Below are 25,897 nucleotides of genomic sequence, written 5' to 3' on the forward strand. Positions count from 1 at the left end.
TAAATCTTACTTGTGAAAAGTAAATCCCCCGAGTATGGTCCGCCGATTTGAGAAGGAAAATGCTGCACAGTGCTGTCATCTTGTGTCTTCTGCTGCAACGCAACGAGGAGTATGACCGGTCCAAGATGGCGGCCGCATGTCTTGTTTCCAGCAGCCAATGCGGCGTCTATGTATATTATGTCTATGGTCTCAACCCCATGTCTCAACCCAATGAACATCATACTGCGATGACTCGATTGCTTTAGTCTATGTGTCTTGTTTTGATGAAATGATCAGACACGGGGGCCAAGCAAGCAACACTGTCTGTCAGTTTACGGTAAGAATGACTGGTCAACTGGCTGTGCATTGTCTCTTACTACACGAATAATTGAAACATATCTCGCTTTTGTTGTGGACGTTAGGCCAATCTACAAGAGGGAATGTACGTTAGCCAGCTAGCTAGAAATAGCTAACAGCAGCTTCCATTAACGTCGGCTGGTTAGGTAACGTCTGGTAACGTTAACGTTAATGTTAACTGCAGCGGCTTACGGGCAGAGTGCAGCGAAACCCACCAAACGGACGAAACGAAATTATATTAAGCTTTACAGTGTGGAACGTTTTTTGACTGTGGATTTTGGGGGACTTAACAGTGACCTTAATATTCTCACTCTGAGAATCGTAAACATTGGACAAAACAACTCATCACCACGGTAAAGCTAGCCTGGTCATCTCCAGCTGTCCCGGTTGACAAAAAGGCCAACGCTGACCAGAAGTGCATTGGATGGAGTTGGTGTGGTAGGTTGCATTGGCTTCAGGATAACGTTATACCCTCAGAATTATAGTAGGCCATTAAGAACTGACAGCTGCTAGGCCGCACTAAATATCTGCATAGTTTAGAATGAACGTAGATCTACGTCGCAAAGTTACATTTGTGTACAGTTCGGAGCGATGGGAAATCGTGCTCATTGTTGTCAGTGATGCCAATCATGTATCCTAGAACCGGTACATGTAACGTTAACGTAACAGGTTGGTAGGGAGACTGTGAAGTAGGCCTATGCATTTATTCATCGTTGCCACAGTGCAGCGATATGGCACGGTCAATATGTATGGACCATGATGGTAACCTGGCCTACATAACGTTGTGGTGCTTCTTTTAATTTTATTTTGTTATTCGAATCTGTGATTCATCGCAATGTAGCCTATTTGTCCCATAGCGTTTTAAACCCCTTTCGAACCAAGTTAATGCTTGATTTGAAGATTAACCCGGATTTTCTGGCTTGGCTTCACGACCCAGGCCGAGAGGTGGGTCGAACATAGGTCCGAGTGTTGTGTCTGTGTGATAGGGAAATGTATTGCTGGTTATTCAACACATGTGAAAAACCACGCCGACTGGAAGAGCATCATCAGCTCAATACACCACACAGGGATGTCGTAAAAATGCTAATGTTGTAGAGACAGGCTGTTGTAGAGTAGGGGTTCCCAAACTTTTCCACGACAAGGCCCCCCAAATACCACTAGGTTCTGGCTAAGGACCCCCTTGATGTGTTATTAAACCCATCGACAATACTACGGCAAATGTAAAAATAAATAAAGCTAATCTTAATAATTATTTTAGACACAAGCACTTCGCAATGGAGCATACAGTGTGTAAAAATTGCATTTGGGGCTTTCTGCTGAGAGCTATCACTCTACTATTATTCCCTGTCATTATCATGGAAAATGTTCAGATATGCAACAAATTACTATAATGGTATTGTAGAACAACCCTCATAGTAATAGGTATATTTTGCTTTTATTTTTCCTTCCAACTTGCTGCGGCCCCCTATGGGGCCCCGGCTCCCACTTTGAAAACCACTGTTGTAGAGCATCGGGCTGTCTGAAATTCTAGAGGCTAGGGGCCACCTGAAGTGGATGAAACTGCAACGCTGTGACAGCACTTGAGTCCTAGCTGAAGGCTAGCTGTAGCTCCTGGAGTGACACTGTCCTCTCAAGTAGATAGTCGAGTAGCAGGACAAGCTGGAGTAGCTGGATCAAATGTAGGTCAGGGGTCCATCACCAATTTTCAATTTAATTTAACTTATAGAGCGCCAAAACATTACACATAAATGGTGCTTTACAGAGTGTTAAAACGTTACATTTAACCAGAGACAATGTGGAGGGTGACAACAGGTCTTCCACTACATTCTCTTGACCTGGGGCCTCATTTATAAAATTCTGTAAATTCTGTCCTAAAACATTGCATATGCCCAAACCTTGCAATCTGCATACGCACAAAAATATTCTGATTTATAAAACCGTGTGTGGTGTGTCAAATAATACTGCTGGTGAATACAGTTTATTTGCTTTCAACTTGAGTCTCTTTATTATCTCGCTGCAAACACGTTGTAGGATACACCATACATTTACTGATTGGTCACTGAGATGTACACCTAATTAACATAAGAATGTCTTGACATCTCCCCCTCAAATTATCCATGTCCTTGGAACAAATGGGGATATAACAACATTATCCTAAACAATAATTTTCCATCTTGTAAACTGCTGAGTGTAAATAACTGTTTCCCTTCTTATTTATTACATTCAGGGATCCAGACTAACTTTTTGAATTGGTTGCACTGGTGCACCTAACTCTTTTATTTAGGTGCACCAGCACAAAATTTAGGTGCACCCAATTTTTTCATTGCGGCACCTTTAACGTCACAATTTCAAGGTCCCCTTTTTATCACTCTCCATATACATTCCGTATCTGAGTTGTTGTCAGAGCATGGACCAGGAATGACAGTACTGATTTGATTTGGGGCCTCCACCACCTTGACGACATCAGTAATATTGAATACTGTGATCATTCACATCAGTTGTGATCCTAGTCTCTGCTCGAACCTCCACACACATGGAAAATGATGGCTTGTCATATGTTTCTATTTCATATTTTGGAATTCATAAACTTCATATGTTTTGTTAATAATGTATGATCTGCATAATTACTAATAGCAAAGCTAGTCATTTGAATACTTCATATTGATTTTTTTCAATTAATTACAGTTGTCTTCAGTGTTATTACAGTGGTGGTGTGTAAGCTTAGGTCTAATTGAGTGCCTGTCACTTTAAGAAGAACGTCAAAGTAATTAGCTTTCATTCTCACGGTTTTAGGCTAGAGGAAAATACAGTAGTTGCGCATCATCCAAGGATATATGGATGCAATTCATTGTTTTCTATGTCATTTGATAACATAAATGTTCAAAAAACTTACAAGTCAAAGAAAATATTTATGGGATCATAGAAGAGAAGTGTCTTGCAATGTGAATTTCTATGATTTTGTTGAAATCATCAATACATTCACTACATTAATGATAGACATGACGCGTGAGCTAACAGTTACATAGAAGGAACTTTCTCAAGATGTAAAAGTTTGCCAATAGGTTGTGTAGCTTATTTCGGAAAACTCAACAGTAGGCCTAAATGAACTAAATTCCATAGCCTAGGTAGGTTAGCCACACAAACTTGAGTGCAAGTCAGCAAATCAACATCGCTACTCGCTTGGATCACGACAGCTGCAGGTTCAAAGCTGCGTGCGTGTGAGGAGAAAAGAAGGCTACGGGAAGAGCACCGACTGTCATTCTTAAAAGTAGGATATATCAATCCTAATCAGGGCTCCAGAGTGCGACCAATTTGGTCGCATATGCGACCTAATTTTTCAAAAGTGCGACAAAAAAAAAAAAAATCGGAGGTCGCACGGTGCGACCAGCTATTCGAGAGAGGAAAAAGTGTCTGCATTGAAACTTTACCTTTGGTTCAATAGCAGACACATATTTGGCCAATATCGTGATTTAAACAAATCAGATAGTGAAGGGCGGGACCTCCCCTCTGATTGGCCGTGGCCCAGTGCCTGTGTGTAAATTTGAAAATGCGTGTGCTGCAGAGAGAGAGGGAGAGAGGTCAGAGACCCGTCAGATAAACAGAGTGGATGTAGTTGCATTACAGTGTGGTCACATAGGTCGAGATAAATGTCCCCTCTCCCCACTGCCTTTCGGCAGCTGGCAGCAGCAAACCGATCAGACGAGCCCGAGATGATGATCAAGTTTATCGTTGCCTACGATAGGCCTAGTGAAACTAACTTCCTTCACCAAGTTCAGTCCGAAATAATTATTCACCAGAAAAATAGACCCGACGTACAGGAATGGCACTTGCGCCAAATTTATAGGAGTCATTGCAGATTAAAAGACGTCTTAAAATTGCAAACAATGCATACAAGGCCTTCCCGAACAACAGAGATACAGATATCACCGAAAAGGAGTGCGTCATTGACCGCAGTTACATGCAGGGAGTAACCCGGTTTTCAACAGCAATATTCGTTTTGCGCGCGAGTTGTGTAAACCCATTCTGATGGCATCAATCAATTTAATCCGGTATTTGGCGCAAACCGAATATCGCTGCTACATTTAAAGCCCGAATATTCCCTGCATGTATAACTGTGGTCATTGTGTACGGTGAATTGAATGGACACATTTAGATCGAGCATGGCAAGTCATTGCAATAGCCTATAATAATAGGCCTACCATTTTGTTACTGCATTAACCATAGTGATGTTCTTATTGAAAATTTTAAAATACTAAAATTAAAAAGTTAATTGCATTGTGGGGCTGTCAAATGATTATTGCAATCATCATTGCAAAATCACATAAAAATCCCCCAGGCTACTTGGAACATCTCTTTAAATTGTGCTCAAATACATTTCTATGGAAGATGCTAGCATGGCGAGCTGGTTTAGCCAAGGCCTAAAGATCATGAAGGATACTATGTAAGACATTGAGCCATGAGATGTGCAGTTTGAAGTCCTCAAAAGACGTGAACTGTTAATTTACTCACTGTTATTTTTATTTAATTCATCTTGAGATGTTTTAAGTTTAAATTTCAGCTCAGTGAAGCACTTAAAGCACCAACACTTCATTAAGTTACTTTTCTTGTAGAATTGTAAATCATAAGTCATAGGACAACCTATATAGGACAGTAATTAAGGAAAAAACGTGAACCTGCTGCGGTGTTAAATGCGATGTGGTTGAAAATTTGGGTGCACCTAACTTTTGTGCTGGTGCGCCTAAGAAAAAAAGTTAGGCGCACCAGTGCAACCAGTGCAAAAAGTTAGTCTGGAGCCCTGCTAATAAAATTAGGTATTGTGACGTTTCTAATTTCAGGGTATTGTGATAATTTTGTAGTATTGGTGCACTATGCACCACTAGTCAAAGGAGATAAATGCTTAGTTTGTGGAAAACGGATGTGAGGAAAGTCTAGGAGCTTAACCTTATGACGTTAGGTGCACCAGTGCGACCCAGGGAAAATTTTAGTCGCACCCTTAAAAATTTTGGTCACATTCTAGAGCCCTGACATTTATGACTACTTCCAAATTTTTTTTACTGACTCTTTAACACAAACTGAACTGAATTCAACCTTCTTACACTAAATGTTTATCCTTACCACAGGTTTACAAAACCTGGTCACTGTCAGTCCTTCTGGTGTTACTGTTGGCCCTTTATTATTGTCACTCAGTCCTTGATCAAGGCCTTGTGGTGTTTCTTCTGTTGGCTCTTTGACTGTTTGGACAGTGTCTGTGTTCTCCTTTTCTGCTCCCCGTGGTACCAGTTGTAGATGTCGCCTATTCTTTCTCGCCTCTCCTCACCTTGGTGACTTCACCAAGTAGGAGCGTGGTGTGCAGCTGTCTTGAATGACCACTGCTGGCCCTTTCCATGCCTTTTCCTCGTCCAGTTTTGATAGGACCTGATCCCCTGGCAGTCAAAGCGGTAAGTCCTTCACTCCATGTCTCTTATTGAAGTAGAACGCCTGTTGTTGTTTTGCTTTCTCGTCTCTGCGCCGAATGATGTCTTGGTCTGGCCACTTTGGAACCAGGTTCCTTTGGAGCGACAGCAGTGTTGTTCGGATCTTGCGACCCACGAGCATTTCTGCAGGGCTCACTCCAGTGGAGCTTGTGAGTGTGGTGATGTAGCACATTAGAGCCAATAACGGATCTTCCTGCTTGAGAATGCGTTTGGCTGTCTGGATAGCACGCTCCACGTGCGCATTTCCTTGTGGGTTGTGCGGGCTGGATGTATGTTCTATGTCATACTGTCTGCAAAAGTCTTTCCAAGCCTCACTAGTGTATTGGGGTCCGTTGCCACTGACTATCTGTTCAGGGATGCCAAATCTCGCAAATGTAACTTTCATTGACCTCACAACCTGGTCTGTTGTGGTTGATGTTAAATGTAAGATTTCTAGGTAACGCGAATTGTTTTCCTTTATACTCACAGATGTCAGTGGCTATCTTTTACCAAGGTCTCTCCGGCAGAGGAGTTGATTGTAACAGCTCTTTTCCCTGCGTGCGCCTGTTAGTCTGGCAGAAGCGGCATGTGTCAACTTTGTGCTTGATATCCACTGATATTCTTGGCCACCACACTGTTTCATGTGCACGTTTCCTGCATTTTGACATGCTTTGGTGTCCCTCATGTATGCGGTCTAATATTTCTTGTCTCATGGATTGTGGAATTATGATGCAACAACATATTGCGATGAGGCCTTCACACACCGACAGAGTCTTTCGTTGTGCAATATTCTCTCACACTGTCTGTGATATGTCTACTCACATGGGCCATCCATCTCTGATCAGCTTCTGAACTTTTTGGAGCAGCTCATACTCTTGTGTGGCTGTCCTGATTCATGTCCAGCTTGTGTTGTGAAATCGGTCAGTTGTGAGCCACTGCATTCACATGGCAAGCGATGATTGCCTCTGTTGTGTTGTCTCTGTTCTTGATGGGGCTGCGATGACCAGTGCCTTTCCCAGTGCATATTCAGCTTTTGCGTTAAATCGCATGAGCTGCATCAAGAGTCTTTGACACCTCACTGGTACTGCACCTTTACTATTTATCAGTGACACCAGTGACTTATTGTCTGTGATCAGTCTGAATTTCTCCATGCCTACCAGGTATTTCTCGAACCTTTCACAGGCCCATACTCCCGCTAGACATTCCTTTTTCAATTTCAGGGTTCCCACGGGTCATGGAATTTCTGGAATATCATGGCATTTTGGAAAGTCTATTCCAGACATGGAAAGTCAGGGAATTTTATCATTTTTTGTGCAAAGTCATGGAATATCAGGGAATTTTGTTGCAGCAGTTTAAAACTTACTTGACAAAATATATTAAGGGTTATTCCGTGTCAAATCACCCAGTGGCTGGCAGGTCACCCTCTCCCAAAAAATCTGAAAATAATCACAGGTGTTTGTAGACCAAACCTATGCATAAATCTTAAATAGTATATCTGTATCACTAATGGTTCCAAAACTACAGCCCTTTGAAGTTTCAAGTCATTTTAAGCATCGTGGTGAACAATCCTTTTTGTTCAACTTCCAACATTATTGGCTCTTTTGGTATTTCACACACATTAGTGAAACTATGTGAATAGAAGTACATTTTCCTGTTGAATTAAACAATCCAATCAAATCAGGTGTATCTTGTGTAATTCCCCCTCTGCAAAGCTCTGAAAATGGCTATAAATTCATTATGTGAAAAAACATCACCACCTTTGAGGGCTTGTCATTCAAAAAGTATGTGACACAAATTCATCAGATTTTTTCCCCACTCATGTATGGATTATAAGGTCATGTCCATGCATTGACTTTGGTTGTTAACATTATCATATTGTCAGAGCATTTTTATTAAATTGCTATGAACCATAAACTGTGTGTTTAGATTGGATATGTGCAGCAAACAAGTGACTCTCTTACTCTTCCATTGACTTCTATTGTATTAAAAGAGCACCACATGTGGTGCAAAGTGGTACTGCAGATCCAATACAAATTCAGTGGATTTATAGACAATATTTTAAAAAAATCTTATCTCAATGAAGAAGCTCAGCAACAAGCCCAACTTTTGGGCAGATGATCCTCACATACAGAATGATATATGGTAAAATTTTTAAAAATGTTAAACCTGTTAACTGTCCACGTGGTGAAATGAGAAGATGAAAACAGGCTTTTTGAAAATCAAGCCCAATTTTAAAAAAATGCTCTGAAAATATTAAAATTATAACAACCAAAGTTAATGCATGGACAGGACCTTATAATACATACATGAGTAGGAAAAAATCTGATGAATTTGTGTCACATACTTTTTGAATGAGAAGCCCTCAAAGGTGATGATGTCTTTTCACATTATGAATTTATAGCCATTTTCAGAGCTTTCCAGAGGGGAAAGTACACAAGATAGGTCTGATCCGATTGGATTTTTTAATTCAACAGGAAAATGTACTTCTATTCACATAGTTTCACTAATGTGTGTGAAATACCAAAAGAGCCAATAATGCTGGGAGTTGAACAAAAAGGATTGTTCACCACAATGCTTAAAATGACTTGAAGTTTCAAAGGGCTGTAGTTTTGCAACGATTAGTTACACAGATATACTATTTAAGATCTATGCATGGATTTGGTCTACAAACACCTGTGATTTTTTTCAGATTTTTTCGGAGAGGGTCACCTGCCAAATTGCGCTGAAATTGGGTGATTTCACACGGAATGACCCTTAATACAAATATATTTCCACTCAAAATTGGTGTATCTGGTTATTAGCTTTACTGCTTGCTTGAGTAAGCCAACTTTATTTGTTCAATGCCCATTTACTCATCTCCCGCTCTAAAAAAGTAAAAGATTCTTGAACACTACGCGGGGTGCTTGCCTAATCTGAATGTACCTCGGCTTGGCCGGAAGATATATTCGCTTTAGGACTAAACATAGTAATTTGCTCGATTCGCTGGAATAATTCGCAAGATGCTGTTTGATTTGGATTGTTTGGATACTAGGCCTACACACAAGTGGACACGCATTTTACTCTCATAGACTACAACTACCAAGTTGAAATCAAAGTAGCCTACATCGATTCCCCTCTCATAGATGCATAGCCTAAACACACTTCAAAACAAACAAACAAGTGTCTCAGAGGGAGGCTACACCAGGAGCACAACTGAAGCGCTCCATTCGCATTGCGTAAAAATAGTTTTTAGAAGATAATTGTCGCAGCAGATGCTACGCGAATGGAACACTAAGTTACATTCCTGGTGTAGCCTCCCTGTCAGTTTCACAAGCATGCATTGTATTGCCATACGCAAAACTGTATCGCACTGGTGCTACGTTGTTAGATCATCCATCGCACATCGACTGATATTTTGGTAGCATGTATGACTGTACAGCCCTGACACATCAGTTATAATATGCATTTGACACAAGCATCACATGCGAGTGCATTAGTGATGACGGGCAGTCATGTGACCCGCACGCGACCTGCATGCAGTGTTGGGAAGGTTACTTTCAAAACGTATTCCGTTACAGAATACAGAATACCTCCCCAAAAATGTATTTTGTAATGTATTCCGTTACTCAATCTGAGTAACGTATTCTGAATACTTGGATTACTTCCGCATTGAATTGCATTTTATAAGTGTAGGAATGCGGCCATCAAATCCTGCTTACTAAATAGGCCTATTCTGGTGTGTTGTTCTGTTCCAAATGGCTGAAGTGTTAGGCCCACATAGGAGAATGTGAAGTCAACTAAGCTACCTGATACAACTATAAAATAGCGAGGTGACCACTAAAACTACAGCAGGCGACTAGGCTAATTAAAACAAACCAAAAAAATAGGCTAGCCTACTTTAAGGGCGTAGCCAGAAATTATAAATAAGGTGTGCCTGTGAGATTGTAGCCCAGTAGGCCTACAAGTGAGGGGCGCATATGACAGGTGGAACGCAAATGACGTGCAAATGTAAACATAGGCTACTTTATATCAGTGCTCTCAAAATTAACGTAATCGCGTAATGACAATCAAAAACTGCGCGTTAAAATATGCTACTCGCAAGAATAATTCTTCAGAGGCTGCACCATAATTAATTTTAAAACGTAAATGTAAATCTAATTAGAAAAAAAAATAAGCCATAAAGCTATTTTAAGTTAGAATAAAAAAACTTGCAGTGCCTATTTTAGAGATGGTTTTTATTGTAGGTCTAAATCAACAAGTGAACTAGGCTTTGTTTATTGATTAGCAAACTGTGAAACCGATTGGCCGAAGTAGCCTGATCTATTAATACTTGGGAAAATATCCTTTGAACAGACATCAGGAACCATGATCAGTGAGGAACAGGACCTCCACTTTCTTTACTCCTAATTTGCTGTGTCATTTCAGGGTCTCTGCGATGACGCGTCCATAATGCGCGCTGGCTGCGTTTTGACGGGTGCAATGTGAGGCTAGTGCAAGACGGCGGGGCTTGGATTTAAACATGGAAACAATTTCATCATAGATTGCTTTCAGGAGCTTCTGGGAAATGGAGTTGCCTTAATTTATTTAGAGAGTGAATAAACTTATGAAACAGAGAGGTATCGTCATGTAATCCATTGATTTCAACAACGTAATTCTAAATACCAACTATTTAAATTGTAACTGTAACGGAATACAGTTACTCATAATTTGTATTCTGAATACGTAACGCCAGTAAATGTATTCCGTTACTCCCCAACACTGCCCGCGTGTGACCCCTGGGTCGGGCAGGTGCGGATAGAATGTATAGATAATCTTGGGGGTCGGGTCAAAATCACTAGACCGCAAGTTATATCCATAAAAATAGCCGCAGAATTGTGTTTGTAGGCTAACGTGAGATTTCTACCTCCTCTCTCTGTCTCAAATGTACATGCACACACACCAAATTGGATACAAAAAATATCCCATCAGAGGGGACAAAGCTTATTTACACAACAAATTAAAGGCACACTATGCAGGTTTTTTAGCTTAATATGCAAGTTTTTTCGTTTAATTCACCTTCATTTAACAGCTTCAGAGTCATTGGAATGGTTTATGACTTTTTTCGGGTTGAATGGTGGCCGTCTCGCTTCCCCCTAGCGCCTGTGAGCGGAAAAACCACCCTTGCAACTGTCGGCCGGCGGGCCGATGGCCTCAGTGTCAGGAAATATAACGTGTGTAACGAATTGCTTTACTGCATTCAAATACACATACACGCCAGGCACCGGCTAGAAAAAGGTAGCGATGGAGTTTCTCAGACATTCGTCATGACAAAGCCAGCGAAAAAGAAGCAAAACCCGAGAAAACAGTAAGGAAATTGCCAATACTGCATAGTTTACCTTTAAACTTTTTTCTAATTAGCCTATCCAGATGATGGTATTTCATAAAAAACACCTGATGTAAGGACCAGATAACATTTTAGGTCATAACCACAATCTGGTAACGTCCCTGTTGCTCAGCTCACTCTCTAAGTGGTAGCCTGTATCCTGCTCAGATTAGGCCTACACCACCACAGATGTTTTGTTGGTCTGCAAGAAAAGCGGAGATAATATCGGCAAATAGGCTACCTTGCTCAAGTTCACTGTAAGAGATGTGTTTGTGTTTGCCTGAATACTTTTGCAATGACTGATTAGTTTGATACTGAACTACATCTCAGCTACTAGCAGCCAAGCATCAACATGGCCTATGTCGCTTAGGAATTCTTACTTAAAATGGCATAATATTAGTCTTGTGTAATGATTGGAGTAATAATTATCTGGTATGACATTGAAATTGAGTTGTGTCCTGATTTGCCTTGATAGCTTCCTCTCATCAAAATAGAGGTCCTGTAAGATCCCTAGCAACATCCTTTCTTCACCATGGATGCCTATGCTAGGATCAAAGGGATTCCATTGAAAAGTCGTGCCACCCTCAGGAAAGAGGTATCTTCTTTTAACGATTGAAATTCTTTGTTTATTTAATTCTTTACTGCATTCTTTTGAGACAGTTATTATAATGAAATTATATAATGTATATTGGAATAATGAGTTATCTCTGATGCAGTGTTTCCCAAACTGTGTGTTGCGGCACATTAGTGTGTCGTGAGCGTTGTACAGATGTGCCACAGGAAAAAAATCCATATCTAGAATGTTGACGCCACACATTATCGCTATCTTAAAAGAGTGTTCGAACCCAACTGTCTTATTATCTCGAAAATTATGTCTAGTGAGCTAGAGAAAATTATGTCAGCGAGGCAGCAATTCAGAACAGAGCCCAAGTTTTTTTTTTCTTTGCCCTTAATAATCATTAACAATTTACCCAGCTATTGTAGGCTATTGAGATCACATTTAGCCAAATTGCTTCTAAATCTGACAGTATTTGATATGCTGTTTTGCACATTTGTCCATCTTTCTTGATACCATTTATATTGGCTAAAGAATGTTACACTTGTGTGCAAGTAATAGCCAATCACACTTAAAACACTGCACAACAACATAGCTGCAAGAGAAGTTTGGGATACACTGCTCTTATGAATGACTGTGTTTCTGTGTTTATTTTCTGTGTCCATACACATAATTCTGGATTTTACCAAATTTCTTGGAAAGTTCAGACAATAAATGATATGGGTCATTCCGTGCGTCAAATCAGACAAAATCCAGGAAAATGGTTGATGCACCATCTCAGATTTTGCTCAAAGTTCTACCATTTAGGTCCCAACACTAAGACCTGTAATATATTTTTGTTAAATTCCTATGTTTTCATACTTTTTTCACCTTTGATTTTGTATTATTTTTACACTTTCAGAAATGCCTTATCTTCGAGGCCATGTTTGGGCATTAACAACTTCAAAAGTAGAAGACTGAGGCCTCTACTACACTACACCAAATCAGATCCGATACGGAGTTCTGGATCAAATCCGATCTGCGTCCACAAACACTGTAGCCTATCAGTTTGGGAAGCCTTAAAAATCCTTGAAAATCATGACAAACTCATAGTCAATAAGTATGGATGCAAGGGAATAAATAACCAGATAAAATCTGAAAACTGGCGGAAAATAGGATGTTTGCCAAGTTTATGTTACTGCCTGGGTGCAAAAGACAACATGCTACTTTATAGTAATTCACATTACATTATAATGGCAGGTATTTGTCGACGAACGACAAACGAACACTAAAAATTAGGCTATGAGTTAGCTTCTCAGTGAGCATGTTGTGACTTGGCAGTAGTCTATACAATGTTGCCTACCCCAGTCAGCCAGCTAGGTCATTGCATAGTATTATAATCTGTATAATTGGGTTGATTGCGAATTTTATGATATTACAAAATCAACTTAGCCATTTAGATAGCCTACGTTTTTCGTTACTTTACATGCGCCTATTGGTCGATATTGCAGTGGAATAGGCATAGTTTACACAGAATGCCAGGTAGATTTGTCGACTAACGACAAACGAATAAAATAGCTTACCTTGTGTGATGGACATTATAGACCATAGCCTACACAGTGCTTCTAATGATCAAGAGGGATTTATTTGTCACACAGCCTACACTCTTAGGCTATATAATAGCCTAGCGTCTTTAAATTGCATATAATCCGTTGCCATTTACTGTATGGCTGTCAAATGAATAAATAAAAGAATGAATAAAAGGCCACTTCTCACGAAAACAAAGCAGCATGGCCATAATCACGTGAAACGAGCAATATATATTACAACGAATCAGGGAAGGGAACATGGGGTTGTACGTCATTTCTTTTCAGATGGTTCCGCAACACACTACAGACACGCAGTCCACATTCGTCTGATACGGCTACGGAGCAAAATGAGTTCGGGGTCTCCAGCGGATCCAAATTACTCCTCTTCGGATACGCTGATCCGATGGTCTAATGTGGAAAAGAGGGGCGTTTGTATCCGACATAGTGTAGATGGCCTCTGACATGTTCTTGGTGTGACTGGACCGTTAAAAGTTTGTACTGCATGCCCATTACACAGTCCCTGCGTCGTGGGGGGGCTTTGGGGGGCCTGGCCCATCCTGGAGGTCATCTGTGCCCACCCTAGACGAGCTTTGCTGCTCCAACCAACCCCACTTCCCCGATCCCATGGACTGATTTTGAACACTAATTTAATGTAGGCCTAGGCATATCATACTCAGTAATCCGGGACGAAGGGCCTTGGTCAGACAGGTAACCAAGGACCCAATGATCATTATGACTGTTTAAAAACAACACTCCTCTGTTCACTTTATTTTCATATTCTTCTGCAAGAATATCAGTTTGTCCATATTTTCTGGCAAGAGGCGAGACCTACTTGCAGTGACTATATCCCCTGCCATTGAGTCCACAGTGAATGGAGAATCTTGAAAGTTGAATTCTGAGAAATGCCCAAGTTGCCCAAAGGGCAAACAAACAACTTTTACTTTGATAACCCTATAGAACATGTTATTGTATAAAAGTTCACTGTACTCAACATTTCCAGGTCAACCTTTGGCTATTAGATGTATTAATGTAAATTGCACATTTTTCGAAATTTCGCCAAAGTTCATGTGTTAGGTGGCACCCCTAAATCTAAATGGAATTACTCAAAACTTTGCAAAAGTCATTTTTATGTTAATTGGAACAAAATGCAATGCCAGCCAAATTGATATTTTGAAATTAAAATTTCCCATTCAAATGTTATGCACCCTAATATATATATTTTACAGGATAAAATATGACATAATGTGTTATGGTGGAGTGTGTTGTAGTGTGGCCTAAATATTTTAGAAATCAGTCCATTCTTGTTTTTAGCCTTTACAATTATGTCCCAACTTTTTGTACAAATGGTTAAAGAATATGATTGCGGAATGAGTTAAATCTTAGCATTCTATTTGTTTGCCACTAGAATATGCGTGAAAATGCAGCTGTGTGTATGAAAACGCTGCTGAAGAACAGGAGGGAGCTTTGCAGCGTGTTGTTGGAACTTCAGAACATCAGAAGCACACAGTATCTGTCAGAGGTGTGTAATGTTCTGCATTGAACTGTATTTATGCATTGGTGGTGAAAAGCTTGAAAGCCTCACCTTTTTTCATTATGTAGAATATTACAGTAAAGTATGCACTTTACACGGGTGAAAGATGAATGAGGTGCTTCAACATTCACTCGGACTCAATGATTAACAATTTAGAAGATGTATGTTAATGTCAGGGTCACAGTAACGTGACAAAACATGTAGATTAAATTGTATGTTGACTGAACTGTTGCTTGGAAACATACAACCACAGGGTGGTAATTCTATTTTTTTTACTAAATATCATTCAGTAATGCCAACTTTGCTTTTTCTAGATCCACTTTGTGTGTTTGCCTGGTCACACAGAAGGGGATGATTTAACAACAAGGGTAAGTTACAGGTTTTTTTTATATAACATGGTGGTATGTATTGCAATTGCACAAAATGTGACTTAATTTATTCATGTTTCCATAAAAAAAATCATACTCTTTTTTATGAACTCAGGTCCTACCATGTGGCCCCACTGATGTGGCTGAGTTGCTTAGATCACTACATGTACATAGCCTCAAAAACGAAGAGGTGTTGCTTCTTAAAGACTCCAAGAAGCTCCTTGAACGGAAAGACAGTCTTTCACAGGTGAAAATGGACAAATTATTTTCTTTCCCCAAAATATGCTACATCATAGGTGTTTATTCACAGAAAGTACTTTGCAAAGAGAGACTATATACAATTATTGCTAGCTGCATTCTTACTGTGGGGCATATTTACTAAAATCCTTGTGAACATGAACTTGATTAGAATTGATATTATTTAAAGTACTCGTGAGCGACCAAGTAAAACAGGTGAATTTTTCTTTGCAGCCAGTTCTGTTTTTAAGGACTTAAACATAATGCACCTCTCTTACATCACTATAATGGCCCTCAGACAGCCCACACCTCTATGAAGCTCAAATGTTATGATGTTATTGAAAGTTAATTTGTGGAGCTACATAGTGAGTTAAACTTCAGTTTCCATCTTAACTTTATAATACATTCAAAAATGACTGAAATAGTACTCCTTGGGCAAGACCAGCACTACTTTTGCTTGCCTGTTTTGCAGTACATCCATATGGTACTTTTAAAAAATGTAAAATGTTGCTATATATTCATTGTGTTGCCTCAAGGAGTTGCAAATTACTCCCAGATAATCAGTCATGAGCTGCACTATTTAAGGTGCAGTCAGGGTTTTTACGTGATTTCAAGGCCATAACATTTTTTACCACATTCAGCAATCATCTCCTCGCAACCGCTAGATGCCTATTCTGTGAGAACACTGTAAAAAAACATGTGTCTGTAGGCAGCTCCGGCTCCGAAAACTGGAAACAAACAAAGTGGGGGCAGCCCACTGTTTTGTTTGGTTCTTGGTTAAAAAATAATGTAATTTTTGTTTGCACAAAAGCGTCTGTTAATAAATTTACAGTGGGGAGAATAAGTATTTGAACCCATGCTAACGTTGACTAAAAAGAGGAATATAAAATCATCTGTTAGAAGCAACTCAAGGTAGTGTGATGCATAAATTGCGGTGAAATAGGTAGTGTTTGGGAGATGTAGATTATTCCATAGGCCAATAATAGTCTTGTTAGTAACAGCCAGTTTTTAACACACCAAAAAAACATTTTGTGATGTTTCAAAACATCAGTAGATCTGTTCCCTAGCAGTGAGATTGGGTTGTAAATATCTGACTGGGCATGAAATTACGGTGGCTGACAGGTGCAAACGACGTGCAATTTATGACAACAGATGCAAATCAACAAAACACGTGCAAATAGACAAAACACAAACAACTTAAGAAAACATTTTCATCTTCATTTGACAACACGTGCACATCATTTAGAAAACGCGCTGCAAATTCAGAAAACATTTACATTTCAGAAACGAGCTGCCAATTCACAACACGCAATTCAGAAACGTGCTACAAAAAATCACAACACATCTGAAGTGTTTCCGGGGGGCACTTAAAAGCAGTGTTGGGCAAGTTACTTCAAAATCGAAATGTATTATGCATTACTTTATTACTGTCATTTCAAAGTAATTTGTTACATTATAATATTACTGTCTCTGAATTGTAAGGCATTACACTACTATTGCATTACTTTTAAGTTACTTTTACCAAAATATCTGGAAATGTGGATTAGCCATTCTAAATGCAGTTTATTACGCTCAATCATAGTCAGAATTTTGTTAAAAACCGACAAAAGGTCAAAGTCTGGTAAATTGTGATATAAATACTGTAACTCTAAGGCCTAGGCCTGCTCATTAAAATCAATAGAGAGCCTACTATATTGTAAATCAAAGCTTAAAGAAACTGTATGTAAGATTGTGGCCAAAACTGGTACTGCAATCACTTTCAAACTACTGTAGAGCGATGTATCCCCTTCCCCTCCCCTCTGACTGGCAGAGCTGGCAACACGGATGCCGAAACACTACTGACTTTGTGATTAGTAGATAGGTGGAGGGTGGCGCATCAGGCCAAAACACATTATCAACATCAGTTGAGGGCTGCAACTCCACTTTTTAAATGACAATATCCTGGCCAGACTACTGTTGTCAGTGATATAAGTATTTGAAATAACATGATTTCTTAATATCTAGTGACATATCAGGGCCATTTATGATTAATTGAAATACATTTCTTACATACGGTTCCTTTAATAAAGACATGTCAAGATGGTGGCCTACTGACCATTTTGGTGCCCTAAGTGAGTGGTTTTGAGTGAGTGACATTTAAATGATAACTTAAACACCTAAAGTAAAATAAAAGGCCTATTATTTACAGACCATTACTGTGTGTTTTTAAACATTCATGCTGTTTTCTTATAAATGGTGCAATGTCACTTTAAGAGCATTGATCTTTACGTTCTCATAATGCCTTTTTGCCAGCTTTTGATTACAAGCCTTGTTTGTTGAGTTACATTGATCGCACAATATTAACAATAATATGCACAATGTTAAGTTGTTTTAAGCAGCCTTCATTGGAAAGTATGCAATAACATGTTGCATTTCGTTTTGCAAATAAAAGTGAATTATGAGCCTGGTATCCACCTAGCTATCTGAATGGATTATTTTTTTGTCAACTCGGCATATCATGTGCTTCATGTAAATGCTTGGAAAACGAATTATTGAAGACCCACCAATTCCATTCTAGCACTACGTGGTGGAGAGAACCCAAAAAGTATGAAACTTGCATGTACCATGGTGTTCGTGCATTCTGACATTGTAAACGTTATTGATGAAGAGTGAAATGCAGTTTGCAGTAAAGCTACTATTCATTGGTTAGGCTACATGTGGATGCCCCCTCTGTCCTTTGGTGCCCTATGCAAAGTGCGTGATGCACGTGGTGGGAGCGGTGGCACTGCCAGGCTACACAATCTTTTTTCTGCATTTCTATCCCTTTATTCTCTTCAAGTTCAATTGTGAATTCAAGTTCACAGCTCAAAGCTGGCATGCACTAGAAGTTTGTGTTTAATCAAGAATCAAAAAGATTAGCGTGGCACCACTTTAGATGTTTCATTAAATGATGAAATGGCGAGGCATAGTGAGATCTTTCGGTTTCGCACAAAGTGCACTAACTATTATGTTCTTCATATCCTTGTCTCTGAGCGTAGCCTAGGCTTATGTCCATCCCGCAAATAGAGTCCGCTGCAGGCACAGTCATCTTCAACCAGTATCAGGCGATAACGTTCTACTATTTTGCGCGGATTGTTTCTCCTCTGTTGTTCTCGCGGTGGTGTTTGCGAATATATCAAAACAAAACACTGCTTAATTTTTGGTTAAAATGCATTGTAATGCGCGTTACTGAAGTTTGTACCGAGTAAAATATTACCCAATTTTTTTTGTAATGCCTTACATTACCGCGTTACCGCAAACAGCAATACATATTACAGTAATTACATTACTTTTGTAACGCATTACTCCCAACACTGCTTAAAAGTGATGAACACCTGAATAGGTGGCGAAATACATACGTACAGACAGTAAAGGAGAGGTGTTCATCACTTTTAAGTGCCATTAAAATGTTAAGATAAACCCAAATACTTAACGTTTCAATTGTTTCTGTTCTTTTTTTTTCAGACTGGCTTGTCCAAAGCCATCTGTATATTTAGGCACAGTCATGCTTCACAGATCAACGTCACCACCCTCCTGGGGCTGCTCACCCGATACACAGCAGGAATCAGGTATGCCTTGGAGCTGCAGTCCCTACAGAGGGGGATGTCAGAGTCGGGTCAGGCAGAAGATGATGACACCAATCATTCTGTTTCATCCATTGAGGAAGACTTTGTCACTGCCTTTGAGCACCTAGAAGAAGAGGAAAATGGAGATTGTTCATGTAGGTCAATCAAATTATTGGACATGAAGTGAACATTGGTGACACAGACAGGATCAGTTTGCATCTATGTTGTGTCATTCTGTGTGTGCACTGCAGTGAATATGTCCATACATGGGTCATTGACAAATAAGGCTTTTAAAAAACTTGTTTTCAAAATAATCTTTAAAAATGGTGTCACAGTTTGGCTTACAACCGTGACACAACTGGGAGACCACACGAGAGGTACAGTGCCTATAAAAAGTATTCAGCCCCATGCTAAAGTTGACTAAAAAGAGGAATAAAACAATCATCTTTTGAAAATGGATCGTAATGCCTTAATTAAAAACATGAGGAAAATTCCAACCTTTAAGGACACCAATTTTCTTTGTGAATGAATAATGTATCATAAATAAATAAATGTTCTTCATTAAAATGCAGGGTGCATAAGTATTCATACCCCTATGTTGAATTCCCATAGAGGCATTCTTTATTTATTTTTTTAAAGGCCAGTTATTTAATGGATCCAGCATACTATGCATCCTGATAAAGTTCCGTTGGACTTTGGAATTAAAATAGCCCCACATCATCACATACCCTTCACCATATCTAGAGATTGGCATGGTGTGTATTTCAGTTAGCCTATTAGCTGGTTTGATTTGCATTGAGCTCAATGAGCATCAAACCAGCTAATAGGCTAACTGAAATAAAGGTAGGTTACACTGGGCCCAGGTGGAACCCATCCAACTGATTACCACTGCAAGCAGCCCTGCAATCCAAACACACACACAAAGCACAACACAATATGGGGACCACTAGTGGCCCAGTTGAACACTGAAGACCTAGGAGTAGTGACAGCAGGCACCCCACCACAGGGGGCCTTGACAATGAACAGAATGCATTTTTAAAGTTGGAAGACATTATTTAAGTCTTATAACCCGGAGAGAAGAAATACTCTTTTCTGATTGGCTGGCGGAGTGTTTTTTAATTCTGAATAATGGGACACCTAGATCTGTAGGAGTAGATCTGGTAAAAAAAAAGTTTAATCGCCGTTCCATACAGTTGAGCCTGGCTTCGCAAAAATGGAATCAACTGTAAACAAGCTAACTGCCCATGCTATTGCTGTTATAGGGCCAATGAAAGTTGTACAACAAGCTGAACTAGTGGGCTTCTTTTTAAACGGAACCGCGTGTTTCCTTTGCGTGCTATGAAGGCATGGCTTTACAGTGGCAACCGGGTGATAAGTGGGATAACAGGTGTGTCCAGTTATACGGAATTAATGGACTCGGGCGGAGGGAGTTCTTTGCCCCTCGCCCTCGTCCATTAATTCCGTATAACAAGACACCTCAGCGGCCGTTATCCCTTACTTAATGGCTGCACAACATTTATAGGGATTTTAATATATTCGCCACCCAAAAAATGTCAGGTGGCACAGCCTTTTATTTTTTAGAAAAAAGTTTCTAAAAAAAAAAACCACACATTTTGTTTTCAACACACATTCATGTATTCAAATACATAATGCCCCACCTTGATTAGAACCTGGTTATGGGAGAGAATTTTTACATTGTGTTTGTTAAAAATGACTATTGGCCGATTTATATTGGTTTAAAAAAACTCAAATATCGAAATTGGTATCGGCCTTCAAAGTCCCATATCGTTCAGGCTCTATGGGAGATGGAGAGAAATTGACACCCGCACACACACACATACACACACACACACACACACACACACAGGCATGCAGACACACATGCACAAGGCACGCACACACACACACACACACACACACAGGAACACACATACAAACATACACAAAAGTTGCAAGAGTAGGGGATGGAGTAGGAGATGGAGACAAGTGTGACAAGCTGGAGAGGATGTACAGGACTGAGCAGCGGTCATATTTTGTACCGCTATGCAGTACATCTAGTTTTCATCTGTACTGCCACATGGAATATATATTTTGTTCTCTAATTGGCTTTAGATCTATCCAATTGCAGGCAGAGGCATTTTGTCCCTGTATCAGTTGAAACACGTCCCATCAAATTCAAATGTTGTGTTACCTGATTCAAATTCTGATCAAATCTGATAAGAATTTGAATGTGGCTACGCCAGGCTATCAATTTGTAGTCTATTACAAAAGAAGAAATAGTGAAAACAGAGGTGTGAACATAGTGAGAGTAGATTATTGCACAACAATAACTAACCTACGAGCTACAATAACAAACCTACCTTTGTCTGACATAGAAGTTAATTTGGGTCATCATTCCTCATTCATGTTTGAGATACTGAAACATTAAGTCACACATAAGTCCATGATTATGCTATCTGTGACCCTCAAATGTACATGATTTGGGTCACACAGCGTAACCAGTCCCCGATAATCATATAAGAAAACCCATCTTCTACTCATTTTATTTAACAGTATGTTTAGACCATTGGTTCCCAAAGACTGGGTCACCAGCATAGCCTAGTGACGATTTATGTTGTGTAATAGGCCTAGCTTATAGCTTAGGAAGGCCAACAGCTTTCTTTTAGGATCTAGTTTGTTAACAGCCACGGTTTTGTCATAACTCCTTCTGTGCAATTTTGCATTTAGAATAGCTCTAAAACTGGGGGGCGAACACGTTGCAGAGGGGACGCGAGAGCGTGGATATCTCACTTGCAAAATGAAACAATATTTCTGTCGGGCGTTATTTGCTGTTTACATCGGAATTGTCCACTGTGTTATGGATCCATTTGTCTGCAACGCAACAGGCTACAAGAACATCTATCTTTAGAAATACAGGAGCAGCTTACTATATGCTGAAGAGTGATGACTGCGTAGCATGCCAGCATATCCCCAAACTCTCGGATGTACAGTGGGCAGTGCTTCGACTTGGCCAGCTTCCCTCGCGGTCCGCGCGGCATCACACGGCTTTAATTTGTATTTTTCCAGTGACGCTGCAACGACGCTGCAACAACCGGCAGAGGTCTCAAGTGAGCAGGGTGTCTCGTAAAAAGAAATGGAGCTGGAAAACCCTACACAGACTTCACTACAGACTTTAGCAGACTGGTTTAGAAATAATTTAACAGCCAGAAATATGCCTGCCCTGCCCTAATAAAGAAATATTTGGTTAACGGCGAGTGAATCCCGTTCGCAGCGGTAGAAGAAACGCAGGACAAATTACACATTCTGGTTTTCTCCGAGTGCAACGATGATAGACAGACATCATTTGGACAAAATATAGAGCATATTAACCTCCGTTGCTCAGCCAAATGCCTTCCTGTTACGTCCTGTTATCACGGAGTTACAGGCGATAAACGATTTTTGATGGTCACAAGTTTACTTCATTAGCGGTTTATTTTTTTGATTATTAAAGAGTGTTATTCATTTAAAGGCTTGACTTCGTGCTTATTCAGAAGAGCATTTAGTGCTCTCCCCAATCCCAGACGTTCACATTGCATGCATGTTTGTTTGTTTGTAATGGATGCAACCACGAGATGTGCTTGTCATAGGCGCCGATACCGTGGGTGCTCCGTCTCTCGGGCACCCACTGAAACAGTCCCGGCTAAATTTACATTCATTTAAAATCAAACATCGCAGTTTATGTTAAATTCAGAATCTCTCATAATGTGATTGGATATGTTGCTGTCAATTCCCTACTCCATATACTAACCACCAATGAGAGCGTCTCTCGTATGACAATTCCTGACACTTCCCACCTGAAGAATTAACGCAAGGCTTTGTCGGGTCTTCAGCCCCGAATGTTTAAAATGTATATAGCCCTGAATATCATTTTAAAAGTAGTGTGACAAAGCTTATTGTTTTGTGACACAGCTAAACACTGGTACCTCATAGAACGTCTATAACATAGCCTAGGTGGTCGCAACTCACAAAAGTAAAGCAGATGGAAAGAACTCACGCAAATCTAGCCTACAACACGCAGACAGCTTCATGCGCAGGGGAGAGAGAGAGAGCGCGCGCGCACACAGGTGCTTTATGATTGTTGGCTTCTGATGGTATCTTGCTAATTCACTGAACTGCATTAGGTGACACAAATGGTATTTCCTTTATCTTATAACTCCTTGTCTGAGCGACTACCAGGCCTATGGTTTTTAAAAGTCAGATGTTCCCTGACAAAGACATTCAAAAATTAAGAATGTTTATTGACTTGAAAAATACACAAATTTTTGCAAACTCCCTTCATTCAACCCTTGATTGAAGACATCGCGGTCTGGTGCGCTATGTAGATCGTTTCTCGTACCATTTAATTTCTCAGAATTTAGGTCTACTAGGCCTACAATAACGTCATCACCAAATACATCTTTTATTTTTAGTTGATCAACCACAAAGAGTGGCATAGGCCTACTGTGCACAGTGCACTGACGACTGTAGCAGCCCAAGGTAACCAGTTGTTGTAGATGAGAGGCAACCCCTTGTTTCAGATAGCCTGGACAATATGTTACCTGGGTGTTGCCTACGTTATTAATTAATGGTAGCCTACAATAGTTAATTGATTCGCGTAACATATTAGTTGGCTCAAAGAGAAGGGAATCAGGATGGAGAGGGTCACGCGTGTGTTGCTTTTGCGGGATCGAATCCAGTTTAATGCTATTTTTCAAAACATATATTTTTTTTACATGACTTTTGTCCGAGTGGCTGTAATGTAGCCGAGCGCTCAGGGCGTATGAAAAGTGACTTCAAACCGCCTAAAACAACTTGTTTGTGAATGTCTGACAACTGCTGCAGCGCATGCACGCGCAAGGAAACCAGTAGGTGGAGAAACCAGAAGGCACACAACATCGGAACGATTTTAAGGCTATTTCGCATAGGCTACTCAATGGTGCTATTTCATACGCATTATAGCGACCCCCACTCACCGGGGTTAGGCGATTTGGCGTTTGAATATCCCCTCTAAAATAAACACATGTATTCGAATATATTGGAATATCTAGGCTATATTATTTGCACATTATGTCAGTGACGCGCATCATGTCATCTGTTTTTAACTTTTTGTATGGTTATTGCTTGACGGGGGATTCCAAGCAGCTTTCAGCCATAAGGCATTTCCTAATTCACCCGACACTGATATTCAAAATGTTGAAACTATTTCGGCATAGCCTATAAGCAGTTTAATTAAATGTAATGTTAGTTGTAAACAAACGGGCTACTTGGTGAGGCTTGGCCTCAAAGATGCGCTCGTGCCTTAAATGGCAATACAAATCTTCACGATATAGGCCTATTAACTGACCGCCCGATTCACGTTGGCTGGGGGGCAGGGGGGGCCATCAGACATTTGTTCCCAAGGGTCTATGAATTGTTAATCCGGCCCTGCCCCCAACGAACGCAACTTTCCACCTCTGAGACAGCTTAAAAGAAGTCTAGAGGACTCCTAACTCACTAAGACCTACTTACTGTAGGCTGCAAACCACAGGCCTTTTTTTTTTGGGCAAGCCTGCATTCGAGGCAGGCCTTCTGTTAAAGAATTGTATATAAATCCTGCGCTCCTACCCCCCGCTGTGGATAGTGTGGCATGCTCACGCTTTATGTCTCCTTCTTGCAAACTAGGCCTATAGCCTTCCACTGGAAATGACTCTTTCCGTTCTATAGGCTGGCCAAGTGCGTAATTCTGCGGCATAAAGCAGATGTATTTGTTTATTGTACAGAAAAATAAAAATAACCTGTCAAGCAGTCAATTCACTACATTGCAGTCAATAAGTAGGGCAAATTACGAAACCAAAACGTGGGTCATAGTTGTCTAAGCCTCTGCTGTGAGGCCAAACCCATGAACAAAGACGCATTGATATCTGCAATAGAGTTTTTTTTTGCGAAACAAGCTCACAGCCGAACGAGTCATAGCACTGAAGGGAGAGGCAACTGGCATGTGATCTCCCCACGGGCCAATGGATGTACAAGTTTTCTCCTGTGCCTACGATATTTAATCCAGTGTTTTGTCAAGTTGCAAAATGCTATTCGTTTTAACGAATGTTTATGATGGTATGAAGTACTTTTTGTATAGGGTACTATCTTAATTGCTTTATACTCAATACTTGACCAATGGCTATTGCATCTGTCTATTGAAAGTGAGAATGTGGCATGTGATCTACTGTGTAGGCTTCATAAAATAAAATAAACAGATTGCTAATGGCCTACATGGGGTGCGTTTCCCGTACAACTACGGAGGTTAGCTTTTTACTAACAGGATGCATCGTTCAACTAACCAACATGTAAGTTACGACTGTTTCCCAAAACTGTCCTACTTACATAGTAGGCCTACTGTAAGTTTGGACCATGATAGTTTCCAAACTTCAGTAGTCTGGACTAAGGTGGTTAATGACGTTTAGTAGCACGTGAACGGGCACATACTTCTGTGGCGCATTGCGTTAAGGCCGGCAGATGACCGCCACCGTTGCACAGCAGTTACCAGTCCCCTGTCCAAGAGTTCGAATCTGGGTTAAGATTTTGACAACAATATTGACATTGTTGTTTACCTAAGTTTATCTTTTGTGCAGATCATATTATCAAAATCAGAATCAGCCTTCTTGGCTTGGTTTGCGTAAACTAACAAGGACCCCCCCCCCCCCCCCCCCGCCCCCCTCCATGAAAATCAAAGGCTACATATTCTCAGCTGACTCGTCAAAAAGTGCGCACCACCTTATTATTATCTGCAGGTGTGTGACTTTTACTTAGGTGCACATGTCTGCAAATTGACTTTTAATTTATGTATTTTCTGCCTTGGGCATTTTAAAATATGGATGTATGGTGGTTAGAAGTGTAAATATCAATTAGAAACCTAAATATATTATTAATTT

At 40.2% G+C, this 25,897-nt stretch overlaps 1 protein-coding gene across 6 annotated transcripts in view; it reads left to right on the forward strand.

Annotated features, from left to right (window-relative positions):
* Positions 1-204: 204 nt before the first annotated feature.
* akap11 (A kinase (PRKA) anchor protein 11) overlaps positions 205-25,897 on the forward strand; it is a 41,686-nt gene continuing 15,993 nt past the window's right edge. For 3 of the 6 annotated variants that reach the window (XM_042068986.1, XM_042069013.1, XM_042069033.1), the window contains exons 1-6: positions 205-316; positions 11,606-11,725; positions 14,660-14,773; positions 15,100-15,153; positions 15,269-15,400; positions 18,874-19,129. In XM_042068986.1, the coding sequence (XP_041924920.1) occupies positions 11,663-11,725; positions 14,660-14,773; positions 15,100-15,153; positions 15,269-15,400; positions 18,874-19,129 (619 nt within the window). In that variant the 5' untranslated portion in view covers positions 205-316; positions 11,606-11,662. The other 3 variants (XM_042068995.1, XM_042069003.1, XM_042069022.1) reach the window with 3 other exon arrangements.

Source organism: Alosa sapidissima, chromosome 2, assembly GCF_018492685.1.
Source record: "Alosa sapidissima isolate fAloSap1 chromosome 2, fAloSap1.pri, whole genome shotgun sequence".
Lineage (NCBI taxonomy): Eukaryota > Metazoa > Chordata > Actinopteri > Clupeiformes > Clupeidae > Alosa > Alosa sapidissima.